Source organism: Poecilia reticulata, linkage group LG23 (assembly GCF_000633615.1).
Source record: "Poecilia reticulata strain Guanapo linkage group LG23, Guppy_female_1.0+MT, whole genome shotgun sequence".
Taxonomy (NCBI): Eukaryota; Metazoa; Chordata; class Actinopteri; order Cyprinodontiformes; family Poeciliidae; genus Poecilia; species Poecilia reticulata.
Window position 1 is genome coordinate 11,101,240 of NC_024353.1, and position 21,260 is coordinate 11,122,499.

General features: G+C 39.2%; 4 protein-coding genes across 5 annotated transcripts; 2 read left to right on the forward strand and 2 right to left on the reverse strand.

Moving 5' to 3' along the window:
* The first annotated feature begins 550 nt into the window (after positions 1-550).
* LOC103459462 (aldose reductase-like) lies at positions 551-6,606 on the forward strand. Its single transcript, XM_008401024.2, has 10 exons — positions 551-731; positions 1,646-1,813; positions 1,924-2,040; positions 2,187-2,264; positions 2,510-2,632; positions 3,774-3,880; positions 4,948-5,029; positions 5,222-5,305; positions 5,417-5,499; positions 5,962-6,606. Exons 1-10 carry the CDS (start codon positions 666-668, stop codon positions 6,002-6,004), a joined length of 951 nt encoding a protein of 316 aa, XP_008399246.1. The 5' UTR covers positions 551-665; the 3' UTR covers positions 6,005-6,606.
* Positions 6,607-7,044: 438 nt separating this feature from the next.
* LOC103459461 (aldose reductase-like) lies at positions 7,045-11,445 on the reverse strand. The gene is made up of 10 exons (XM_008401023.2): positions 11,216-11,445; positions 10,449-10,616; positions 9,210-9,326; positions 8,954-9,031; positions 8,732-8,854; positions 8,535-8,641; positions 8,374-8,455; positions 7,854-7,937; positions 7,673-7,755; positions 7,045-7,195 (listed from the first exon to the last, which is right to left on the reverse strand). The coding sequence occupies exons 1-10, from the start codon at positions 11,279-11,281 to the stop codon at positions 7,153-7,155; spliced, it is 951 nt and encodes a 316-aa protein (XP_008399245.1). The 5' UTR covers positions 11,282-11,445; the 3' UTR covers positions 7,045-7,152.
* A 3,386-nt stretch (positions 11,446-14,831) lies between these two features.
* On the reverse strand, positions 14,832-17,488 carry LOC103459456 (dnaJ homolog subfamily B member 9-like). Its single transcript, XM_008401017.2, has 3 exons — positions 17,397-17,488; positions 16,844-17,085; positions 14,832-15,309 (listed from the first exon to the last, which is right to left on the reverse strand). Exons 2-3 carry the CDS (start codon positions 17,058-17,060, stop codon positions 14,849-14,851), a joined length of 678 nt encoding a protein of 225 aa, XP_008399239.1. The 5' UTR covers positions 17,061-17,085; positions 17,397-17,488; the 3' UTR covers positions 14,832-14,848.
* A 77-nt stretch (positions 17,489-17,565) lies between these two features.
* LOC103459458 (THAP domain-containing protein 5) lies at positions 17,566-21,223 on the forward strand. Of its 2 annotated transcripts, none has more exons than XM_008401019.2 (4): positions 17,566-17,651; positions 18,404-18,513; positions 18,916-19,102; positions 19,265-21,223. In XM_008401019.2, the coding sequence occupies exons 2-4, from the start codon at positions 18,431-18,433 to the stop codon at positions 19,970-19,972; spliced, it is 978 nt and encodes a 325-aa protein (XP_008399241.1). In that variant the 5' UTR covers positions 17,566-17,651; positions 18,404-18,430; the 3' UTR covers positions 19,973-21,223. The 2 variants fall into 2 exon arrangements, with proteins under 2 accessions (XP_008399241.1, XP_008399240.1); XM_008401018.2 differs by having other exon boundaries at positions 17,594-17,671.
* The last annotated feature ends 37 nt before the right edge of the window (positions 21,224-21,260 follow it).

Sequence of the window (21,260 nt, forward strand, 5' to 3'; positions counted from 1 at the left end):
TGGCCGCCCAGGAACAGGCCCTAAACACCAGAGCAATAGAGGACCTCTGGTAGAGGACCCGAGCTCAGAGGATGAAACAGACCACCCGCGGAGGGTGAGAAGGGAATTTTATATATATATATAATCAACTAACCCTTCTCCAAACTTCTCAGCTTTATCTCTGACTTGTGTGTGGTTGTCGGTTGTTCACTAATGTTCTCAAACAAACCTCAGAGGCCTTCAGAGAACAAATATACTGAAATTATTTTGCTTTTGCTTGGACAAACTGGATGATATCTGGAAGTAAATTGTGGCACTACAGGTTTTATTTAGAGCTATGTAATTTATTTCTATTCCTCCTTACATCAGCGTTTCCCAATAAACTCTCTACATCACTGAATTTTCACAAAATGTGAAAAAGGGTTCAGAGGGTGTGAACACTTTTACTAGGTTGTAAAAGGCATATGAAAGAAAACACCTCTTGTATTGTGTGTTCTGATTATTAATAGAAAGTGACGTATATTCCCACTCCCTAATAATAAACGGAGTGACAGAAGCGCATGGTGGATCGGGGCTCAGCTCCAATGAAGTCTGCTAAAAGGCATAACTAATCGATCTACGACGCTCTCGTTGTGTGCTGTGCTCCGACCTGCGCGTCACATTCAGGGTCTGCTCGTCCTCCAGCAATGGCAACTGCAGTGAAACTCAACACCGGCACCCAAATGCCCATTGTAGGACTGGGCACATGGAAGGTGAGTTTGTCTGTTTAAATAAAGTGTTGCATATTTGCTTTAGCTAACAGTTCAGGTAAGCTAGCTGAGCATTTTCGTGGGAAGAGGCTAAACACTCCACTAAGCTAAAAGAAAGTTTGGTTTCACTTCCTGGCTTGAGTTTATTTTTCATTATCAAGTGTTTAAAAGTGTGTTGGGGGGGCGGGGGGGTTTCTTGCGTACTGTGAAGTTTTGACTGAGCGCGTCTTGATAATGTTGCACTGACCGTGGCTAATACGCGGTGCACGCAGGCGATTTTTAGAAACATGAGCGGGGTGTGCACAGTCTGAAGTAAGGCTTCTGCATTATAACTACATTTTTTCAGTGAGAGTCAGCAAAATCTCGGTTATTTTACTTCAGGCTAAATGACAGGAAATTCATTCCCAACCTTCTGTCTAAAAGTTGCGCGTGCATATAAACATTTACAACCTCCTAGTTGTAAAATAAATAAATACAAATATTTTCTTAGATAAGCTGGCTCCACTTTAGCATATTATTTTTCACACTGCCTAGCAGATCAACTCCTGTTATAGTATTAAGTAACCTTAGTCTGGAAAACTTCCTGTATGAACACACCTATCCTGTCTGTTTACATTTTTTGCAGACATAAATGGCAGGTGTTTTAGCAAATTTCACTGCCTGAAATACAGACGGCTCAGAATAGAAGGCATATATTTTTCCCAGCCTAGATAAGTGTGTAAAATTGGAGTAGGAATGGGAAATGTGTGGCTCTTCAGACATTCTTCTGGATACCACCGTGTTACCATTTTATCCTTCCTGACTTTTACAAGCCAAAACTGTTTGACCACCCATCTACCATTTCTATTCATCTGTTGAGACCATTTAAGCTAGGTTTATGTTTTTGTTTTGTTTTTTTCTTCTTCTTCTTCTTCTAGTCTCCCCCTGGCAAGGTGACGGAGGCAGTGAAAGCAGCCATTGCAGCTGGTTACAGGCACATCGATGGGGCGATGGTCTACCAGAACGAGACGGAGGTGGGCGAAGGGGTCAACGCCATGATCAAAGAGGGCGTGGTCAAGAGAGAAGATCTCTTCATAGTCAGCAAGGTAAGATCCCGTTGCATGCAGTGCGTTGCCTGCTGCAAAACTACTTGGACATGCTGTTGACGTCGCTGATCTTCAAAATGCTCATTTCCGAAATATGGTTTGCTTCGTAGCTGTGGTGCACGTTCCACGAGAAGCCCCTGGTGAAGCAAGCGTGCGAGAAGACGCTCGCTGATCTTAAACTGGACTACCTCGACCTTTATCTTGTGCACTGGCCCATGGGGTGCAAGGTGAAACGACTTCTTCCACACGTGACAGTTTTCACAGTCATTTTAATAAGCCACTTAAATGACGTCTCAAAAAACATTTTTACTTTTAAATCCAGTTTCTTATTAGCGTTGCTCTAAAAATGGTTGAATAAATGTTTTTTGTCCAGTCTGGTGGGGATCTTTTTCCTTTGGACGGTAATGGGGAACTGATCAGCGATAGTACTCACTTCCTGGAGACATGGGAGGTAAGCTGGTAAAACACAACTTCTCTCAGCTGTAGTTTGCTGAAAATTGAAATATCACATCCTAATAATTAAGCAATGTAGTAGTTCATGGTGAAGATATGAAACAGATTTGATTTTTTTTTTTAAAAAGCAACTATGCAGGCAGAAAAGTTGCAGTGCATGTTTTCTTAAAGACTTAAACTATAATGCCAGCAGGCTGCTTGTTTCATTAGATGCGTCGTTTTTGCCTTTGTATTTTTCCTCAGGGTATGGAAGAGCTGGTCGACGCCGGTTTGGTCAAAGCTATTGGCATCTCCAACTTTAACAAGGACCAGATCGAAGCCGTCCTCAAAAAGCCCGGCCTGAAGTATAAGCCTGCCAACAACCAGGTAAGCTTGAGTTTACCTTAGCCGCCACCTTAATGACCTGCAAACGCTGGCGACAGATGCAGTGGTCGCTTTTCACGTCACCCATTGAAACCGGAGGGTATTGCTGGTAAATAACATGTCTAGTTTGTGTCTCTCTCTGAAAGGGCATCAGTAATGGTATTATCTGTCTCTTCCTATCTGCTCTGGCCATTCGTAATGAGCCGCAGCAGCTTTCCCACAGGCCACACCGATTATCTGAGGTGACCTTATATTTTTGTGCTCCTAGGGCGCCATTGCTCTCAATCACTGCTCTGCTGCTGCTTTCTAATGAAATTAAAGGGCCATTCTTTTTTTCTTTTACATCTGCCTTTTGTCCTCTTACACACCAGACAGACGTTTTCTGTCTTTTATATCAGCGAATTTATCCTTTTAAAATAGATTAATTTGAGATATAAGTAACCATTCCCATGCCTTGTGCTTTTGGACTTTTTACACATCAACTACAAACCCTAATATATTTTATTACCGCCACGGCGGTGCTGGCATCATGCTTTTTTTGTTTTGTTTTTGAAAATGCTTTTTTTTTTCTAGCAAACACAAGGTAGCTGGATAAAGTTGATGGGAAGGTGGATGGTGCAATATACAGAGCATTCCTGTAAAAACATGTTGAAGACTGCAAAGACTAGAGCAGAGGTTCCTCTTCCTGTACAAGCTACTTGAAAGCCGATGTTCACCGATTCTACTCATTCGGTTTGGTGGAGTCAAAAAATTGGCAAAACTTGTAGAGACGGACATTTTTTAAATTTATTTTTTAATCTTCGTGCGGATTGTTTATCACTGCGAAGCTTATTTTATGCAACCAGTTTCTATGTGAGAGGCTCCTGTTCAAAGTCTTTATTGATTCCTGTTTGACAAGAACATGTTTCACACGTAGCCTGCTACGAAATGCTTCAGTTAAGAAAAGGGCCTTTCAGTACTGAGGCAGAATAAAATGCATGCCACACATTTCAGATTTTCTTTTAAAGAAGAAAGTTGTTTTTTTGGGGGGGTTTTCTCGACAATTTTGCTCTACTTTCTGTGCCTATGAAATCCCAATATCTGTGTATACTGCGCTTTAGCTCTTGCTGACTTGCGCCATTGCCTAATAGTGTTTTCTTCCTAGGTCGAGTGCCACCCATACCTGACCCAGGATAAGCTGATCGAGTACTGCCACTCTCAAGGCATCACAGTGACTGCTTACAGCCCTCTCGGGTCCCCTGACAGACCCTGGTATGTTTTTCAAATCAAAATGCTATGTAAATGTCTGTAAGGTGGAAGAAACACACATATGTAAGCTCAGTTTGTGCTCAACTAACTGCACAACTAACTGGTAAAAAGAAATGTGCCGAGTTATCAAAAAGTAATCAAAACTGATCGGACTCACACAAGCTTAAAGAAGACTTTTTGTAGCTGTGGGCTAAATCGGATCGAGACAATAATTACGGCGCTATTCATATCTTAGATGAATAGTTCTTCAACATTTAAATGCGGTGCTCTGAACCTACTACACATGAACGAAATGTCGATTTGACAGAAGTTGCGAGCATTTCAGTGATGCCTGAGTGTCAAAAGATATAACAGTTAAACCTACTCTTTTTTTTTTTTACAAAATAAATTGTATTTTTAATTCTGTTGCAACAAAAAAATATTTTGCTGTATTATAAAGAAATGTTTAATATAAAATATAGGATGTCTTGCTGTTAAATTATATCACAGTGACTTAAAAAGTCCTACTTTTATATTTATGTATCTAAAATTAAGACCTTAAAATGTCTTTAATTCTTTTTTTTTTATGTAAGTCAACCTAATTTGTGATTAACAAAATGTAGGCCAATGTAAATTTTGTTGTGGCAATACTACTTAGACTTTTACACATTCTATGTAGTCTTTTTTTTTGTTCCCTCTCATCCCCAAAAGGCTAGTTTTTTTTCAGGCTAGCTAGCACCGAACGGTGTGTGCGCTCTGCGCCTCTGCAGTGTGAGAAGCACAAAGCTGCTGTCAGGAGCCACAAACAGACCCCAGAAATGTCATGGTTTGAATCCGCTGGGGGTGGCTACAGCTCCCCAGAAAACCGCCTGCAATGCTATTTTTGTATTTCTCCCTGCTGTTCAGTCTGTCACGTCCCTTTGGTTGGTTTCAGCATGTGACGGTTGTTCCTCCTTGCCTTTGTGTGATGTGTTTTGTAATTTGTGAACTAAACATCAGTAATTGTTGTAAACTGAATTGTTTCGTGTTTGGTGTGTTCTCGCTGCAGTGACAGAGCAGTGGTTGACCCCTGTAAGTGATTTAAATTTCAGGGCTAAGCCAGAAGACCCCTCACTTTTGGATGATCCCAACATCAAAGCCATCGCTGACAAGCACAAAAAGACTTCTGCTCAGGTACAGAAAGATTTTTTTTTTTTATGCCACAAACCTTAATTCATGTTCCTCTTTTGTTTTTCTTCGCGTGCATCGGCGATATTTACAGAGACGATAAGAGAAATTTATGTTTGACGCTGTTGCTATTTGTCTCCAGCTTTTACAAGGCCACGCAGCGTGTTTAATATCCTGCCCACTTCCTGTTTTTTCCAGGTCCTGATCCGCTTCCACATCCAAAGAAACGTGATTGTGATCCCAAAGTCCATCACTCCGCAGCGCATTCAGGAGAATTTCCAGGTAATTCAGTGATCATCTTATATTTTGCCTTTCAAAGGAAGACATTTTTTTAAATATATTTTTTGCTTTTCTTGCTCTGAATCTGACCCAAGAGCTGCTTAATTGTTCCAGGTGTTTGACTTTGAACTGACCGAGCAGGAAATGAATACCATACTGGGATTCAATCGGAACTGGAGATGCTGCAGCATGCATTGGTAAAAAATAAATTAATTTTAAAAAATTGCTCTTGTGCTTTTATTTGATGGTTCTTTCTTTTGCATGGTTATAAGATTATTTAATGTCTGATTTAATATTATCTATTTTAATATATTAGTGTACATTTTATGTTTTAAGGTAGCTTAATAGCTGCACCTACAATGACATAGAAGATATTTGATATATTTTCTGTGACCTAATTTCATTTGAGTCAGCACTTGTGGAGGACATAGTGTTAATAATGACTGTTAGTCATAATAATGACTAACAGTGACCTTAGTCATAATAATAAGGTTTTATAAACGAAAGCGTATCATTTTGTTTAGCTGCTCTGAAGGCTAACCAAAGGGTTTGTTTTGTCTACCTCATGAAATCCAGCAAATCGCCTTCACAGATGAAATGTCCACAAAAGGAGATGTTTTCTGTTGCGCTTTAGTTAATGTTTTTTCCTCTTTCTGTAGGGGCGTGAAACACAAGGATTACCCGTTCAACGCCGAATTCTGAAAGGAAGACGACAGATTTTCCACAGGTGCTCATCTCTGCTTCCATACCCTCTGGATGTCCTCACTTCCTAGAGGAGATTTTTTTTCTTCTTTTTTGTGAGAGCAGGGGCATAATATGAGCATACTGGCATAGATCCATTTTTCTCTGTCTGTCTGTCTCATTGCGAATCGAGTTCTGCCTTAAAGCTGCATTAAGTTACTGAAGTCCCTCAAACGTTGCCATCCCTGATGAATATGAAATTATTTTTAAATCTAAGTTTGGCATTCCTTTTTATATACAGGGGCATGCTGTCCTTGGTAAACTTTTGCATTATTAAGATAAACATGTTTTTATGACACTACCTGTTACATTTAAATACGCTCCTTCAATTCGCGACTAAGGCCGAGATACTTAAGGTTTACATGTTATTGGCGAATTTCCAAGCATGTACCACAGAAAACCTGAACATGTTGCAATCCAGAAAGCTTGAGTGACTCATGTGGCACTTTGCAGTCATGTGTATCGACTCTGTCACGAAACAACCTCCAGCTTTCACTTCTCATGTTATCTGTGTGTGTTAAGCTGCACAATAAAGTTCCGTGATGTATTATGTCACAAGTTTATGCGGTTTCCTGTCTTTAGAGGTGACGGAAATAAACAGAGTGGTTAATGTTTGATTCACACGTTCTTTGAAGTGCGAGACGTTGAATTCAGAAAAGGAGTCTCAGACTTTAAAAGTGGCATTTCAAGTCTTTTATTCAACAAATTCAGTAGATGTTTCACAATATCGGTGCATCAAAAACGGATCAAATGCAGCTGTTTATAAGAACATCGTGGCAAAGTAACTTACTTAGATATTCATTACTGTTGCATTTTGTTCATATAGATCAACGTAAACGTTTTAACGATTTTTCATTGTATGGAGCTAATATTGTCACAATACACTTGCTTCATCTAGGTTTTAGTCGTATTACAAATCAGCCTTTATTTGAACCCTTTGCTTCCCTTTTAATGTCTAACTAACCACTTCATGAACAATTGTTTTGGTGACATTTTCTGCAGGTTCCAGGTTCCATAGACGATAATTAGGTAGTAAGTTAATTAAATGATCATCCTTTTTTTTTTTTTTTTCCTCAAAGAAGAATCCAACAGAAACAGTGCTGCATTGGCTAGTATTCTGCATTGAAGGGGTAGTCTTTATGCTTTACGGCCCTGTGGGGCAGGGGAAAAAAGAAAAGACAATGGAACATTGTTAAACTTCACGATACGAAACAGGAGTCGACAGTTTAATGCCAACGTGTTGTTTCTTTTTCTAAATTATTCACACTGCATGAACTTTCCACATTTTGTCACATTACAGACGTCTGTGTTTTTGTTATTTGGGAGATCAGCAAAAATTTCAAATTTCACAGAAAGAATTAAAGCAAAACTCCAGGTATGTTTTTTGATGAGGGAATAACATGACATGATATAAAGCTAACGTAACACCGATCCTCTCCTTAAGCGGTATCAAATTTAATGGGGCTAAAAGCAAAAACTTTTCAGATTCTTATTTGGAAGATAACTTTAGAAAACGTTGTCGGCCTATCGCATGCAGTGAACTTAATCAAATACTTTGACGGCTTTTGTAACGCGACAAAAGGTGGAAAAAGTAACACACAAACTACATAGTCTGTCATTTCTACTCACCACTTTGCTGGGAATCCTCTGTAGTTCCTGTTCGAGCCCAGGATCGTTTTCATGTCGTCTTGGCTTAACTCAAAGTCAAACAACTAAAAGAGAGACGAGATCGATTTGATAGGGGAGATCAACAGATGAGGATTCTTTTCCTAAACCCTTTTAACACGGATGCTGACGGAGGTTGTTTTACCTGGAAGTTCTCCTTAATCCGACTTGGTGTTGCCGACTTGGCGATGACTGCCACATTCCTCTGTGTGTGGAAACGCATGAGAACCTAGGAAGGGAAAATGAGGAGCATTTTATTAAAAATAGAAACTGTTGCATGATGTCATATTTGGTGGTTCACCCCGAAACACCATACAAATGACCTTCTTGTGATTGGATTTTTGCCTTTGGGCACTGATGTTTATCAATTGCCCTAGATCTTCAAACTTTGAAGGCATTTGAGGGTTTCATTGTACACAACTCATCAAAAACACCAGAACACAATATTTTCTTGTTCACTAATTTCTTAAGTTCACTTATGCCGCTGTTATCAGTGATCGTATAGTGCAAAGTGTGAGGCATCTCATGGAGAAGCATGATGATCTTAAGAAGCATGATGATCTTACAGAAAATAATGTATTTACCACATTCATTTTTTTTTTTTGTAGAACCTAAAAAAAAAAAAAAAAGTTTTAATCATAAGGAGTCATTAGCTCCGGTCTTACCTGTGCTGGAGATTTGTTGTACTTTTTAGCAATGGCCAAGATGGTCGCGTCCTCTAGAAGACGGGGGTCATCGGAGGAAGCCCTTTCAAAGGACGTGAATTGTTTGCAATTAGTGATAACTTAGTTGTCTTGAGTGATGACTCTGATGTGAGTGAGCTCACCAGGGTCTGTCTGGAGATCCCAGGGGGCTGAAAGCTGTAACCGTGATGCCCTTAGAGTGGCAATAGTTGATCATTTTCTCTTGGGTTAGGTATGGGTGGCACTCAATCTAAAGAAGCACTCAAATGTCACCAATCTATTTTTCCTTTCTTCTTTTTTATATTTCATATGATTTAGAAAACCCAGTTGTCTGAATTACCTGATTGTTGGCTGGTTTGTATTTGAGGCCAGGCTTGTTGAGAATGGCTTCAATCTGGTCTTTGTTGAAGTTTGAGACGCCAATGGCTTTGACCAAACCATCATCCACCAGCTTCTCCATTGCCTTTTAAATAAATTATACACAAGTATTATAAAAAATAGAAATAAAAACGCTCAATAATTTGCAGAGCTAGTCTGTTTGTTCAGTGACTTTTTAAATTACCCCCCACGTGTCCAGGAAGTAGCTGTCATCACAAATGATTTCGTTGTTCTCGTCTGATGGAAAGATCTTTTCCCCTGGCTGTGAGGAGAAAATACAGTTCATATGCATCAGGGTGAAGGTTATGACTCTAAAGCCTCTGAAGTTAAAGAAATGTGGATTTTAGCTGTAGCTAAAATTAATGTTAAGCAGCAAGCATGCACTTTTCTGTAAGGTTATCAATGCTAGGCGAAGTGAGACAGGGTAATTGTGGGCTGACCTTCATCCCCACTGGGAAGTGCAAAAGGTAAAGGTCCACATAGTCCAGCTTCAGGTCTTTGAGAGTTTTCTCACATGCTCCCCTTACCAGTGATGGAACGTGGAAGGTGCACCACAGCTGAGAAACACACACACACACACACACACACACACACATGAAAAAATAAGTATTAATTATCTAGGAGGGGAAACAAGCATGAGATGTTGTAGCCACGATGTTTTTTTTTTTTGTCGTAGTGAATTCTGGATGTCTGTAGCCCTTTGAAGGAAGCCAAAACTTATGAGTCAGTCCCTGCCAAACACCCTTTAAGAATAATGATTCGTTTATATGTATTTTTAAGGAGCCAGCCTTGGGTAATCAATCCATTTTATTATCCATCAGTGGGAGGACTAGCAGGCTTTGGATTAGACCAGTCATTTTCTCCGTTTGAGAAATATGTATAAATCACTCACTTTATATCTAGTGGTTACCACTCTCCCTCTTATACCACTCCTCGTAGACATTCGTAAGGGACAGTGAAGGCAACTAAGATGACGTTGTGAAATGTTTGTAAATGTCTGGCACATTCTTTCCCCTTTTGCCTGTTCTTCTTATTTAATGGAGTAGGAAAGGAAAAACCATTTGGATTTGGCTTCCATCGTTCGTATAAAGAACTAGTCAATAGCTTTGGACAATTGATAAGCTTCACTGCTGTACTATGGCTGTTGCCATGTGACTTTGTCTGGTCAAATCGATGTATGTAGTACTTATTGGTACTGGATTTACATTTACTTGATAAACCTCAAACTTGATCCGTTATAAAACTACTAGAATTAGTGACTCAATGGTTGATTGAGCATCTCTCAGTTAAAAAAAAAAAGTGGATGAAAATATTAACATAGCCACAATATTCTTGCTAATGTGTGAACAAGGGCCTAAAGCTCTGAATTATTGTAGAGTTTCTAATGTTGAGCAGGAAACACAGTGGGGTACTTTGTAGCTGAAAAGGAGACGCTACAAGAAAAGCTTTAACAAACGTAAGTCTATCCAGAAACATCTGTTACTTAAGCTAAACATACAGTGCTTACTGATATTTATAGCCACACAGGCCACATATTTAGTGTGAAAGTTTGATTTTCATGGTTTGAGAAATTTAGGACAATTTGGAGCATGGCAAACTTTGTTTTCCACAGAATTGATCTGTGATATACAGCCATATACAGCCTTATTTCTCCAACAAGCAGTCATTCTTTGGCGTACCTTACTGACGATGAATAAGTCCTCTCTTTTTGCCACTCCTTGTTCAATCATGGCGCGCACTCCTTCCCCAACTTCTCCTTCATTCTCATACACGAAGGCACCATCTATGTGCCTGTAGCCGCTGCTTATAGCCACTTTCACGGCCTCGGTGACCTTCCCCGGCTCGGCCTGTGAAGGTTTACGCAGATTCACAAACATGCAAACACTCAGGCATCAAACATTTGTGGCAATATTTTGATGTCCTTTTTTTGTCAAAGTAGTAAATAATGTTTCAATTTGCAAATTATTTCAACCCAAAAATTGCCTAAAAGTAACTGAAATCTTTAGTCGAGCAAGTGTGGGTAAGTCTTGTCATTTTTGAAGTAGTTTTAATCATGGCCACGTCATTTTTTTTATTGTTTCAACTCCAAAAACTTTAAAGCTCCTACTTTTTTTTAGCATGTGGTCCTCTGTTGTACTTTCAGTTACACATACAAATCAAATGACCTTTACACAAACATCAGCAGGCAGAGCTCAGCAGGCAGTAAAGTGTTAATATTTACCATTGTATGCAGATAACACAAGGCACAGTGTGATTGTAGTGGTTTCACTGCTTATTTCTACTCCAGCAACTCTGGGTATTCGGTACATTAGCATGCAAACTTACAATAAAGTTTAAGTTGCTAAAAGTTTACAAAAAGCATTCATTGAGAGGCAGGACCAACACAGACGAGCTTGCAGTGTATTTACTGAGCAGTTGCAAGAAATGTGTAATATCTTGGCCTTACCCTCCAGGTTCCCAGACCAACTATGGGCATCTTGGCTCCATTGTAGAGCGTAACTGCAGGAATCATCTTGATAATTTTTGTACGTCCAATCTAACCTGGTAGCTCCGAAAGCAGCTGGTTAAGCAAAAGATGCCTGCTGCCAGCTGAAGATGCAGGCAGCCTTTTATTTGATCTTGAAATGGGAGGGGTTAAAGTCATTGGCCCTGTGCGGTACACATTGAAAAAGGGGTGTGACTGTTCAAATGAGATTTTTTTTTTATCATGCCATGAAATTAGGCCAAATTGTAGAACTACGCTCTATTCATTTCATTCACAGCAACAGTATAAATTAAATCAGTGTGACATATTTTAAATGCTTCTCCAAAATGTTAGACGACATCCACATTTTCAAGAGGTACAATCTTAAAATGTTCTGATATTTTTATGCTAAAATGAAGGCTATAAATATTTGATTATTGCCTTGCTGCCCTACAAAGCAATGAAACGTGAAATAAAGAGATGTACAAAGTTCTAACTAATCTCTGATTTGTATTCTGTCGATTGACAGATTCAAAGTAACTCGTACTAAAGGATGACTCGGCAGAAGACGATTCTAGTAATTTATGACATTGAAAACCTGCCTTTTTTTAACTTTTGCTAATCAAAGGGGGTTCAGTATGACTTCATTGTGTCGTAATCAGAGATGAAGCAGCAAATTGTGGTATGGAGTGACGTTTGTAGGCAATTATTAATGAAGCTGTAATTAAACGGCGGTGGTCATCGCTCAGTGACGCCCGGTTTACCGAAAACTCGTAAGCAGCATGTTTGCTTATGTTGAGTCGGAAAATGAACTGTTCAGTTCAGGTGCTGTATCGGTTCGCTTCATTAGTGACACTTCATGGGTCCATTTCTGTCCAAATTAAGTTTACATTGGTCCAATTCATTCTAAAAAAAAAAAAAAAACCAAAATCCAGTATATAGTAAATTTAGATCCAGATGTGTACTGTCAAACTAAAACAAAATTAAAAATCCAGTAAAATTGAGGTGATTATTTCATGCCAATTGATCAAAAAAAATTATCTAAGGAAGCTCAGCTAATTGAGTTGAGAGAGAGCACACAATCTGAGTAAATATTGTGTGCGATTCATTTTTGCAAGGAGTTGGCATACCTATAATGGACACTAGAGGGCGTAACTGATAGCACATTGTGTAACAGTAACCCTAGAAAAAACTAGGGTCATTTTTCCCTGGTTCATTTTTCCCTGGTTTTGTCCAGAATGTGGACCATATAGACATCTCAGGGGAGGACAAGCACCCTCGCCTATGATGTCAGCACTTATCCACTCTTGTGCCGATTGTTTATTTGCCAGCTCCTTATTGAAAGATTTCCACAACCACTAGTGTTATCATTACTACAGGTGTGATATTGTAACCGGCTGTGCCATTTGCTAAAAATCCTAGTCATCCCATGATTTGACAAAAAAAAAAAAAAAAATGCAAGGTTGCACAATAACTCAGCAAATATTCAACAAGCATAGCAGGGTATTGGCGGCTTTTGATGTGCCGTACCTGATAACAAATGTTGGTCACCTGATTCGGAGGGCATAATCAAAAATTAGTACAAGGATGACTTGGCAGAATATGAGGAGATTGGGAATCTAGTGGCGGTACGGTCCCGTCTGCGATTTGAACCCCGTTTCAGAATATTCTATATTTGCAACAAGGTATGTATATCAATTATGTTTTTAGCTTGAAGTTCAGAATGTAAAAAAAAAAGAAAAAGTACATTCATAGCTTGGAGTTTAAGTTTGCAATTATCAAATTTGTATTTTATTGTTTTGTCTATATATTACCTAAATCTTCAGTGCTGTGAGATTTGATTTGATTTTTTTTTCTCTTGTTTTTATATTGCTTTCAAACAGTGTGTGGTACTTATTTTCAAATGTCCGTTTGCAAATATATAATGACTCAGCAATTGTCTTAGAGTATAAAACCCTGAGGAGCAACCTTATCTAGCTTACTTTAGCTGAGCAGCATTTAGGTGTGGCACAGCCTGCATGACCAAGCAGTTTTCACAGACCTTTCATATACACACATATATATATATATATATATATATATAATGTGTGTGTGTGTGTGTCTGTATTTTATTGTTTTTATATGCAACCAAATCTTTATGTTGGAACTCATGACCAATCAGCTTCGCTGGTTTCAGGCTAAATGTTCTTCCTCTTGGTCATGTGCAGTTCCTTCAGATAATTTGATCCTTTCTGGTTAGTGGGAGTAGGAGCAGAGAAATTGTGAGCAGTGAGAGTCTTAAGTTGTGCTTCATTCAAGTTTCTTTGGATTGCGTGGACAACCAAAATGTATTAGCGATATAAGGGAAGTTTTGGGTTTAAGTGAAATATTAGGTTAATTAAGAGATTGGTGCTAACAGCTTCTTCACTAAATTTTTGTCCTTGTCACTTTGATGTTTGGTTTATTTGGTCAGATTCAAACAGAGAAAAATATGTAGGTGAAATAGTTTATTTGACATCTTGAAATCTATTTGCTTTTTCTATGCCTCTTTTAGAAGATTATTCCAGATGTAGATTTGTTTTTAGCTTTGAGAAAGTGTGCCCTCTGGTGGAGATGTCTGGAACAGCAGTTGGATTATAAACCTTTGTGCTTTTTGGAAAGTAGAAAAGTTACTCATTGCATAAAAAGTACTTCTAGGTCTGTTAAAAGTAGCACATTTCTGTCATAACTTAGTGATTTCCTATATAATCTACACAGTGAGTTCCTAATTTAGTCACAGAAGAAAGGAAAGACAATTCTTTGATCTTTCATGTTTTAATTGCTTTCCAAACATTTTGCAGTCAACACACACACACCACACACACACACACACACATACACAAAGTGCAGATATAAGACAATGAAATTTGCAGGGCATCGTCTTTGAATCATAGGCAACATGATGAGCAAAGGTGCTAAGTATTGCACATTCTTATCAGTTTGGGAAACTTAACCTGTCAGACCATCCAGCTTGACTGAAAAACGAACGGACGAAGCAGTAAATTGCCTGCGTCTCCGTTTCCCAGGACTTATCGTGGGACTGATGTTAATTCCTGACCCTGACTGAGTGATAGGAGATGCATGTCTGCAGGAAGAAGCGTAAAACTTAAAATGAGGTAACTGTTGACGGCCAGCCTGCACGCATTCCAGCTACATTTCCCGGAAGAGGAATTTGTTGTCGTTTCGAAGTTGGAAAGCAAAAAGTGGGCTGATTAAGCTGCTGAACCGAAGACTGTTTTCGAGAACTCTTATTGCCTTCCTGCCCTCGACGGAAAACAAGCTTTTGTCATTTAAACGTAGGCCGTACCTGAGTGTCGGAACCGTACAGTCATAATGAACCGAAACAAACACAATAAACAAGGACAGCTGAGTAAAGGGGAGGTATTTGAATGGTCCTAAGACTTATTTCCCGTGCTATAATAAAAAAATGTGGATTTGTTATTGCTTCAGAACAGCCACTAATTTGACAAAAAAAAAAATGCAACGAGTTACCAAAGCCAAACCAAGTGATAAATTGGCATTCAATTCGATTTCAACACCACAACTAAAAATTGTGCAGCGTCCCTTTTTTTTTTTTTTAAATTCCTTCATCTGGTCTCAGGAGCAGTCGGTGAAGGTGGTCACCATGTTCCCCCTGCGCTGAGTCACCGTCCTGCAGTGCTGCTTCACCGAGCCTTGAAACCTGCTCTCAGTCCTGGAAGTGTGCGTGTTGAAGGAGAACATTTTCTCCAAGTCCTCGAACATGTCGTCGAACATTCCTCCGCCGAAGCTCCCCTGCTGGAAGCTCCTCCGCTGCCGGTTCATCGCCTCCTTGTGAGCCTGGAAGTGGCTGTCAAAGTGTCTCTTTTGGTGCGACTGATGATGCGAGTGGAAGTGGTGCTGGTGTTGTTGACCGAACTGGTCAAAGTCTTTGAACATGTCATTGAAGTTGAAGGACTGGTAGTGCTGCCTGAAGTTGTAGTCGCCGCCGCCTCCTCGGTAAGCTTCTCCTGATGAGGCAGAGTGGCCAAACTGGTCATACTCTCGCCGCCTCTTATCATCCGATAACGTTTCATAAGCTAAAAGAAGCAAAACAGACGTAAAGTTAAGCGTGAGTATTTTAATATCGACACACAGCAGAGCATTCAAAAAGAGTTTCTTGTAATTAAGCTCTGATGCACATCGTGTGTCGGACACAGCAAGCGGGAGGATAAGGCTGCTATTGTCAGATGAGGTCAAGATTGAAATGTGATGTCACATCCTGAGAACACCACTGCATGGTGAAACATAGTGGTTGCAGCATCATGCTGTGGGGATGGCTTTCTTTAGCAAGGGCAGGGGAGCCAGTCAGCTGACGGGAGAATAAACTATGAAGTTTGTAATGTAAAAAAAAAAAAAAAAAAACTTTTAACATTGTGAATACTTTTAAAAGGTGCTCTAAAGTTCAACAAAAGACCTGGAAAAAAATAAAAGAAACTTGGAATACCTTGTATTGTAGATGACTTTTGTGAGCAAATTATTTGATAATAAAAAAAATACCTTTTGTCAAAACATTTCATCCCGTCTCATACATATAATGTACAAATTAAGGACATTTAAATAAAAGTTTATTCTTCTTGACTGGAATTTCACTGAATGATCGGTAAGAATTAATTAACTTTCCTGTGTCAAAATATCAAAAGTTTTCAGATAAAGATTAAAATGATTATTTGGTCACCTTTTTCTCTTTTTTTTGGCTATTTGTTCATGTAAATGTACAAATATTTAATGTCAATTTAATTTGCACCACTTTTTTAGAAAAATAAGAATAGTTTAACCTAATTTTAATGAGTTTGTGTCTTAGTGACGGCTTTAAAAGCTTATTCAAAACCACATTTATTGTGTAAATGTGGAATGAAACTTCTTGAACTTCAGGACTGGACCAATATGTGACTGACGAGATTTTTAATCAACAGCAGCAAATAAAATATTTTTGTTAAAATGCAGTTTAAGCAGAATATGTTTTTGTTTTTTCTTTACAATGGTAACTAAGCCAATGTTTCAATAAAGGCTCAAATGGAAGATATTAAAATTTTTAGTAAAATAGAGGATTCCAGACTTTAGGTCTGCATACAAATCTTGATAATAGTAGGTTTTGTATAATGATTTAGGACACGGTATATTTTGTTTAATTTACATGAACAGTTGTCTTCAGAGGCAAAATATGCAAGTCAGCATATTCTCAGCAACGTTAAATAGCATGATGCATAAAAACTGTGTTTTTTTTTAATCAAGAGAGTCATAAAATAAGATAAGGATAGCAGCCTGATCTTAAACTTTAATTGACTCTGGAATTACTATTTGGGTTGTAATTTAAGTGTATGTCTCTATTCCAAACATAGTAAAGACACCAACGTAAACTCCCTGCCTACCATGAAGGAGGTAATTTAGAAAAAAATACAAAACAGCAAAATAGTGCAATAAAAATTACTTTTCACGAAACTTGTCAAGCTGCATGTGACAATTTAAGACAATTTTCACAACATATTTTTTAAAGCACCTTCCAGACACTTTACCGACCAACAAATCACTTCCTTGACGTAATAGAAAAACTATGATGAATCACTAGCGTACCTTCTGCCATTTCTCTGAACTTCGCCTCTGCGCCTGCGTCCTTGTTTCTGTCAGGGTGATACTTCAGAGCCAGTTTATGGAAAGCCTTCTTGATCTGGCGCTCCGTGGCATCTCTGGGAACCCCCAGGATCTCGTAGTAGTCCCTCTTCGCCAGGATGAACTCCGAGATGAGAAGAATGTGAACTGCGACAAGCAGCATCGACTGCGCCGTGGCCATAACTGACGGTTTTCACACCCGTTAGCTGTAAAAGCAGAACGTATAACCGGATACATAATGTTTAAAATAAACGTCGAAGTTCAAAATTGGATAACAGAAAATACATTAAAGCAGGTAAACGTTTTCTAACGGTTTTTGTTTTGTTTTGTTCTTTTCGCTAGCTGTTTTAACAGAGCCATCAAGCTGATGATGGGAACTCTCTGGAACAGACTAGAAACTTTCGATCAGTTTTTTAGCAGTAACAACCTTATTAAAAACACATTTCTCTATTTTCAGTCACAAATAAGCCCCTTGTACACTAAAAACCGTTATTTTTACAGAAATTCGAAAAGTTACCTGCAGAAGAAGTGATGAACAGCCTCGGGGATCCTTCTTGTCAGCCGCCAACAGCTCCAGCTGATGCGAAACGAAACCCAGCAGCTGTTGACGACAAGCATTCCTGAACCTCAACAACACGACTCGCATTCCTATTGGTCGGCTTACTCAACACACTGACTCTGAAGGCTGTGATTGGTGGACATTTTGCGCACGTGGAGGCTTGTGAACAGAGAGCAGTGGACATGACTGAGAGGAGTCTGAAAAAGAGTAGCGGTATGAAAAGATAATTATAGGTATTTCGCTTCCGTGTTCGGGTTCCGTTGCTAATTTTAGATTAGATAAAGTCGAACATCTTATTTGACAGACTACATATTTTAATTTTATTTAGCTTATATTTATAATATTCCTAAGCCTTTTGCTCTAAATATGTTGCTGAATAAAACTCTGACGCTTACAATCTTTTTCTTGTTAGATGTTGTGCTGCACCCTTTCTCCCTTCCGTGCAGCATTAGACAACTAATATATTTTCTTTCTTTAAGCCCATTTTTATTTTGTTACATTTGCTTGGCTTTTTCAATCCGTATTTTTACATGTAAATGTTTTAATGCACTTCTGTTGAGTAACTATGCGGTGGGTACGCACGATTTGTCAGCCGGCGAGGCAGGAACTAGGCTTGGCGGATGGTTGTAGTTTGATGACAATTTCAAATTCCGCTTCAACCGGGCAATACGCACACCCGTTCAAGATGTGCCGATGTCGGCGTCCTTTTCAATAAATTTTTATCTGTCACCTTTTTAATTAGTAAAAACAAATAGACATATATATTCTCTGCACGTTTTCCCTCCATTTAAGAAACTCCTTCAACTCCGCTCCAATCATCACCCCGGCTGATTGTGAAGGATTCAACCCAATGTGTTGGCTAAATAAATAAATAAACGTCACCTCCGCCATTCAGACAGCATACCGGAAGTTGACTTTTTCGAGATTTTTCGCGTTAAAAATATCCTTAAACGTGTCGTGTCAAGGTGTTTCGATGCGGCTTCACAGAAGAGATGCCACGGTACTGCGCAGAAAAGCATTGCCGAAACCGTGGGGGGACCTCATCAAAGCAAGACAAGAAAATCAGCTTTTATCCGTAAGTTTTCTGTTTGCATAGTTTTTTTTCTCAGCTATTTTAATTAGGCTTTTACCGTCACCGTTATAAATTGCTTATAGTGGCGATACGGCAGTGTCATGTTTGTGCTAGATTGAAATAAACTACTACTAGTAACGGAGCTGCTTGCTGTTACTCACCTTTAACGCTACATGCCAAACCTTTCTGTATCAAACCTGATAAGTATTGGTATAGCATGCAGTTTCTGGCTTTGTTTTGTTATTTTAAGGTAAAGTGTCATTTAGTCAAAATTAACTTATTATGAAAGGGGGGGAAAGGTGTATAGTGTGTTTAACTGTCTAAGAGGCTCCGTTCACTTTCATAATTCACAATAATCTTTCATTCAGGTTAATTAATGTCCTTCGTTGTTCTCCTTCTGCACAGTTTTCCCTTGCAGGACAGGCCCAGGCTCCAAAAATGGGTGAACAACATGAGGCGGGGGGAGTGGACCCCTAGTCGGCATCAGTATCTCTGCAGCGAGCACTTCACAGAGGACTGCTTTGATATTCGCTGGGGTATCCGATATCTGAAGAATACAGCTATTCCCACCCTTTTCCCCTCTGTTGAGAATGTATGTAGTAACTTCCATTTAAAAAAAAAAGTTTCAAGAAAATTTGTTTGAGTTTACAGATGTTTCACACTGCAGCTATATTTTTGTTTTCTATCGTAAATCCACAGCTGACACATGTGTTGCGTTGCTGTGAGTTAACTGCGGTTTTCTCTTTCATCCAAGGAATGTGAGAACAAGGTCACCCTTCAGAGAAGTCCTGAAGCCACATCCCTGTCACAGGCTGAGGACTTTGAGAGTGATACCAGTAGGATGCCTCTCATTTTGTGGAAAATGTGCCCGCCTGTTAAAGAACAGTCGGCGATGCTGCTCAAAGTCCCTCTCTTCCAAGAATCGGGGGTCACTTCTCAGTCACGTCTGCCTGAGATGCACACTACTGTCTGCGAGGTAACGGGTGACAGTGGAGTTTCAGCAGTGCCCTGCTTGGCACCGCCGGCGTGCTCCGAAGAGCAAACTGACTCGATTGTGACCGTGTTGTGCTGCGAGACACTTGGCCCTCACTCCGGCGATGAGGAACATGCACCTTGCGCTTCTTTTGCAGCAGACCAGAGCCAGACTTTTCGTTTTGTGCCTGTGGAATTGATTAGCGACAGATCTCTGAGGAGTTTTGCAGAGGAGACCGAGCCCGGCGACAGGGAGCACGTTTTGGTTCACGAGCACTCGTACTGCAGAGCGGACACTGACAAAGACGAGTTATGGAGTAAGATGCTGAGTCTGCACGCGAAGATCTTGGAACTGGACCGTAGAGAGGAGAGCACTGTGGCTAAAATCCACACTTTAGAGAATGAGATTGCGCTCCTGAGGAGGGATGGGGCCGTTTTTAAAGAGAAGCAAAAAATTGTAGAAGATTGTATATCATCTGTTTTACTCTGATCTTTAGACATTTGACTTGTGTTATTATTGCCTTTTCTGTAGCAAATTTTGGTCAGTCAGTTATTTGTCTTGGGTGAAACGGCTTCTGTAACATGCTGCTATAGGTGCAGGTCTGATGATGTCCACGTGGTGGCACTGTGGTCATTTTCATTGCTTAACAGCCTATTGAACAAATTAGAATATTTTTGAAAAGTTAATTTATTTCAAGAGCATTATCGCTTAGTAAAACATTATATAATCATAATAATAATAATAATTACACAGAGATGGATGTTTTAAAGTCTTTATTTATGTTAATTATGCTGCAATTTAAAATTAAAAAATATCAGACCAATTAAAAAAAAATTATATAAAAATGTTGTCTTAATGAAAAATATGCTCTATACCTGCTTAAATGTTGTCAATTTTCAAAAGGTACTTTTATCCTGACAAACGAGCCTCATCGGAACGCATATTCTAATTTATTAACGTATCTATATTTTTAAATGTGAACAGCACATTTCACTTTTTCTCTGACTGGCCCTAAATTTCATTTTGCAACCTGACACCAATCTACAAGATGATTTCAATTCATCTTAACCGTTCGGCTTCATAATCCTCCCCAGACCGTTGTCATCAATTTGTCCGGCTTTCCGTATCGTGTTGGGAAAACTATTCATTTCAAAACTCTTCACGTCTGTATGACTATCAATCATAATAAAATAGAGGATGGAGAAGCGTGAAAATGTTTCCCACACTTTTATTCCTTCCTAGTCACCATGGTGACCACCATTTCACTTCTTTCTTCATCTACCACATCGAGTCTCGTGCGTTGTAGGAATAATTATCTTGAAAATCATGACCTCATGCACTTACAAAGGTTTTGATGGGCCGATGGGATCTGAATCTGAAATATTTGTGGACTGTAATCTTGCTTGGGAAAACGGGTGTTAATTCCTTAATTGCTTTCTTCCGTTAAGTGTGAATTTAAGTTGAGTTGTCATTTTTATGTTAACCTTGTCAATCAAGTAATTTGGAAGCCAAGAAAGCTCCGGAAATTTGATATGAAAAATCTCGCCTTTTCTGGCCCACTTTTTCCTTCCACTAAACTTCCAGTTAATATAATTGAACACGGCACAATGTGAACAGTCAGCAGGTAAGGTTGGAAAAGTTAACCTCTTGAGTCAGTATTTGCATGCTGTCTGCCATCTTTCCCATGACTGCAGAGGCCATTAAGTAATATTTGTGTAATTAATAAAGAGTTTTATTGTATTGCTTTTAAGTTTCCATTAGCTTTAAACCCTGGTTA

Coding starts and splice junctions, on each gene's coding strand:
- LOC103459458 (XM_008401019.2), top strand. CDS start 18,431: ATGCCACGGTACTGCGCAGAAAAGCATTGCCGAAACCGTGGGGGGACC. Junction 18,514..18,915: donor AAGAAAATCAGCTTTTATCC/GTAAGTTTTCTG, acceptor CCTTCTGCACAG/TTTTCCCTTGCAGGACAGGC. Junction 19,103..19,264: donor TTTTCCCCTCTGTTGAGAAT/GTATGTAGTAAC, acceptor CTTTCATCCAAG/GAATGTGAGAACAAGGTCAC.
- LOC103459456 (XM_008401017.2), bottom strand. CDS start 17,060: ATGGCCACGGCGCAGTCGATGCTGCTTGTCGCAGTTCACATTCTTCTC. Junction 15,310..16,843: donor GTTCAGAGAAATGGCAGAAG/GTACGCTAGTGA, acceptor TGCTTCTTTTAG/CTTATGAAACGTTATCGGAT.
- LOC103459461 (XM_008401023.2), bottom strand. CDS start 11,281: ATGATTCCTGCAGTTACGCTCTACAATGGAGCCAAGATGCCCATAGTT. Junction 8,642..8,731: donor ACAAACCAGCCAACAATCAG/GTAATTCAGACA, acceptor GTGCTTCTTTAG/ATTGAGTGCCACCCATACCT. Junction 7,756..7,853: donor GGATTAAGGAGAACTTCCAG/GTAAAACAACCT, acceptor TCTCTCTTTTAG/TTGTTTGACTTTGAGTTAAG.
- LOC103459462 (XM_008401024.2), top strand. CDS start 666: ATGGCAACTGCAGTGAAACTCAACACCGGCACCCAAATGCCCATTGTA. Junction 2,041..2,186: donor ACTGGCCCATGGGGTGCAAG/GTGAAACGACTT, acceptor TTTTTTGTCCAG/TCTGGTGGGGATCTTTTTCC. Junction 5,306..5,416: donor GCATTCAGGAGAATTTCCAG/GTAATTCAGTGA, acceptor TAATTGTTCCAG/GTGTTTGACTTTGAACTGAC.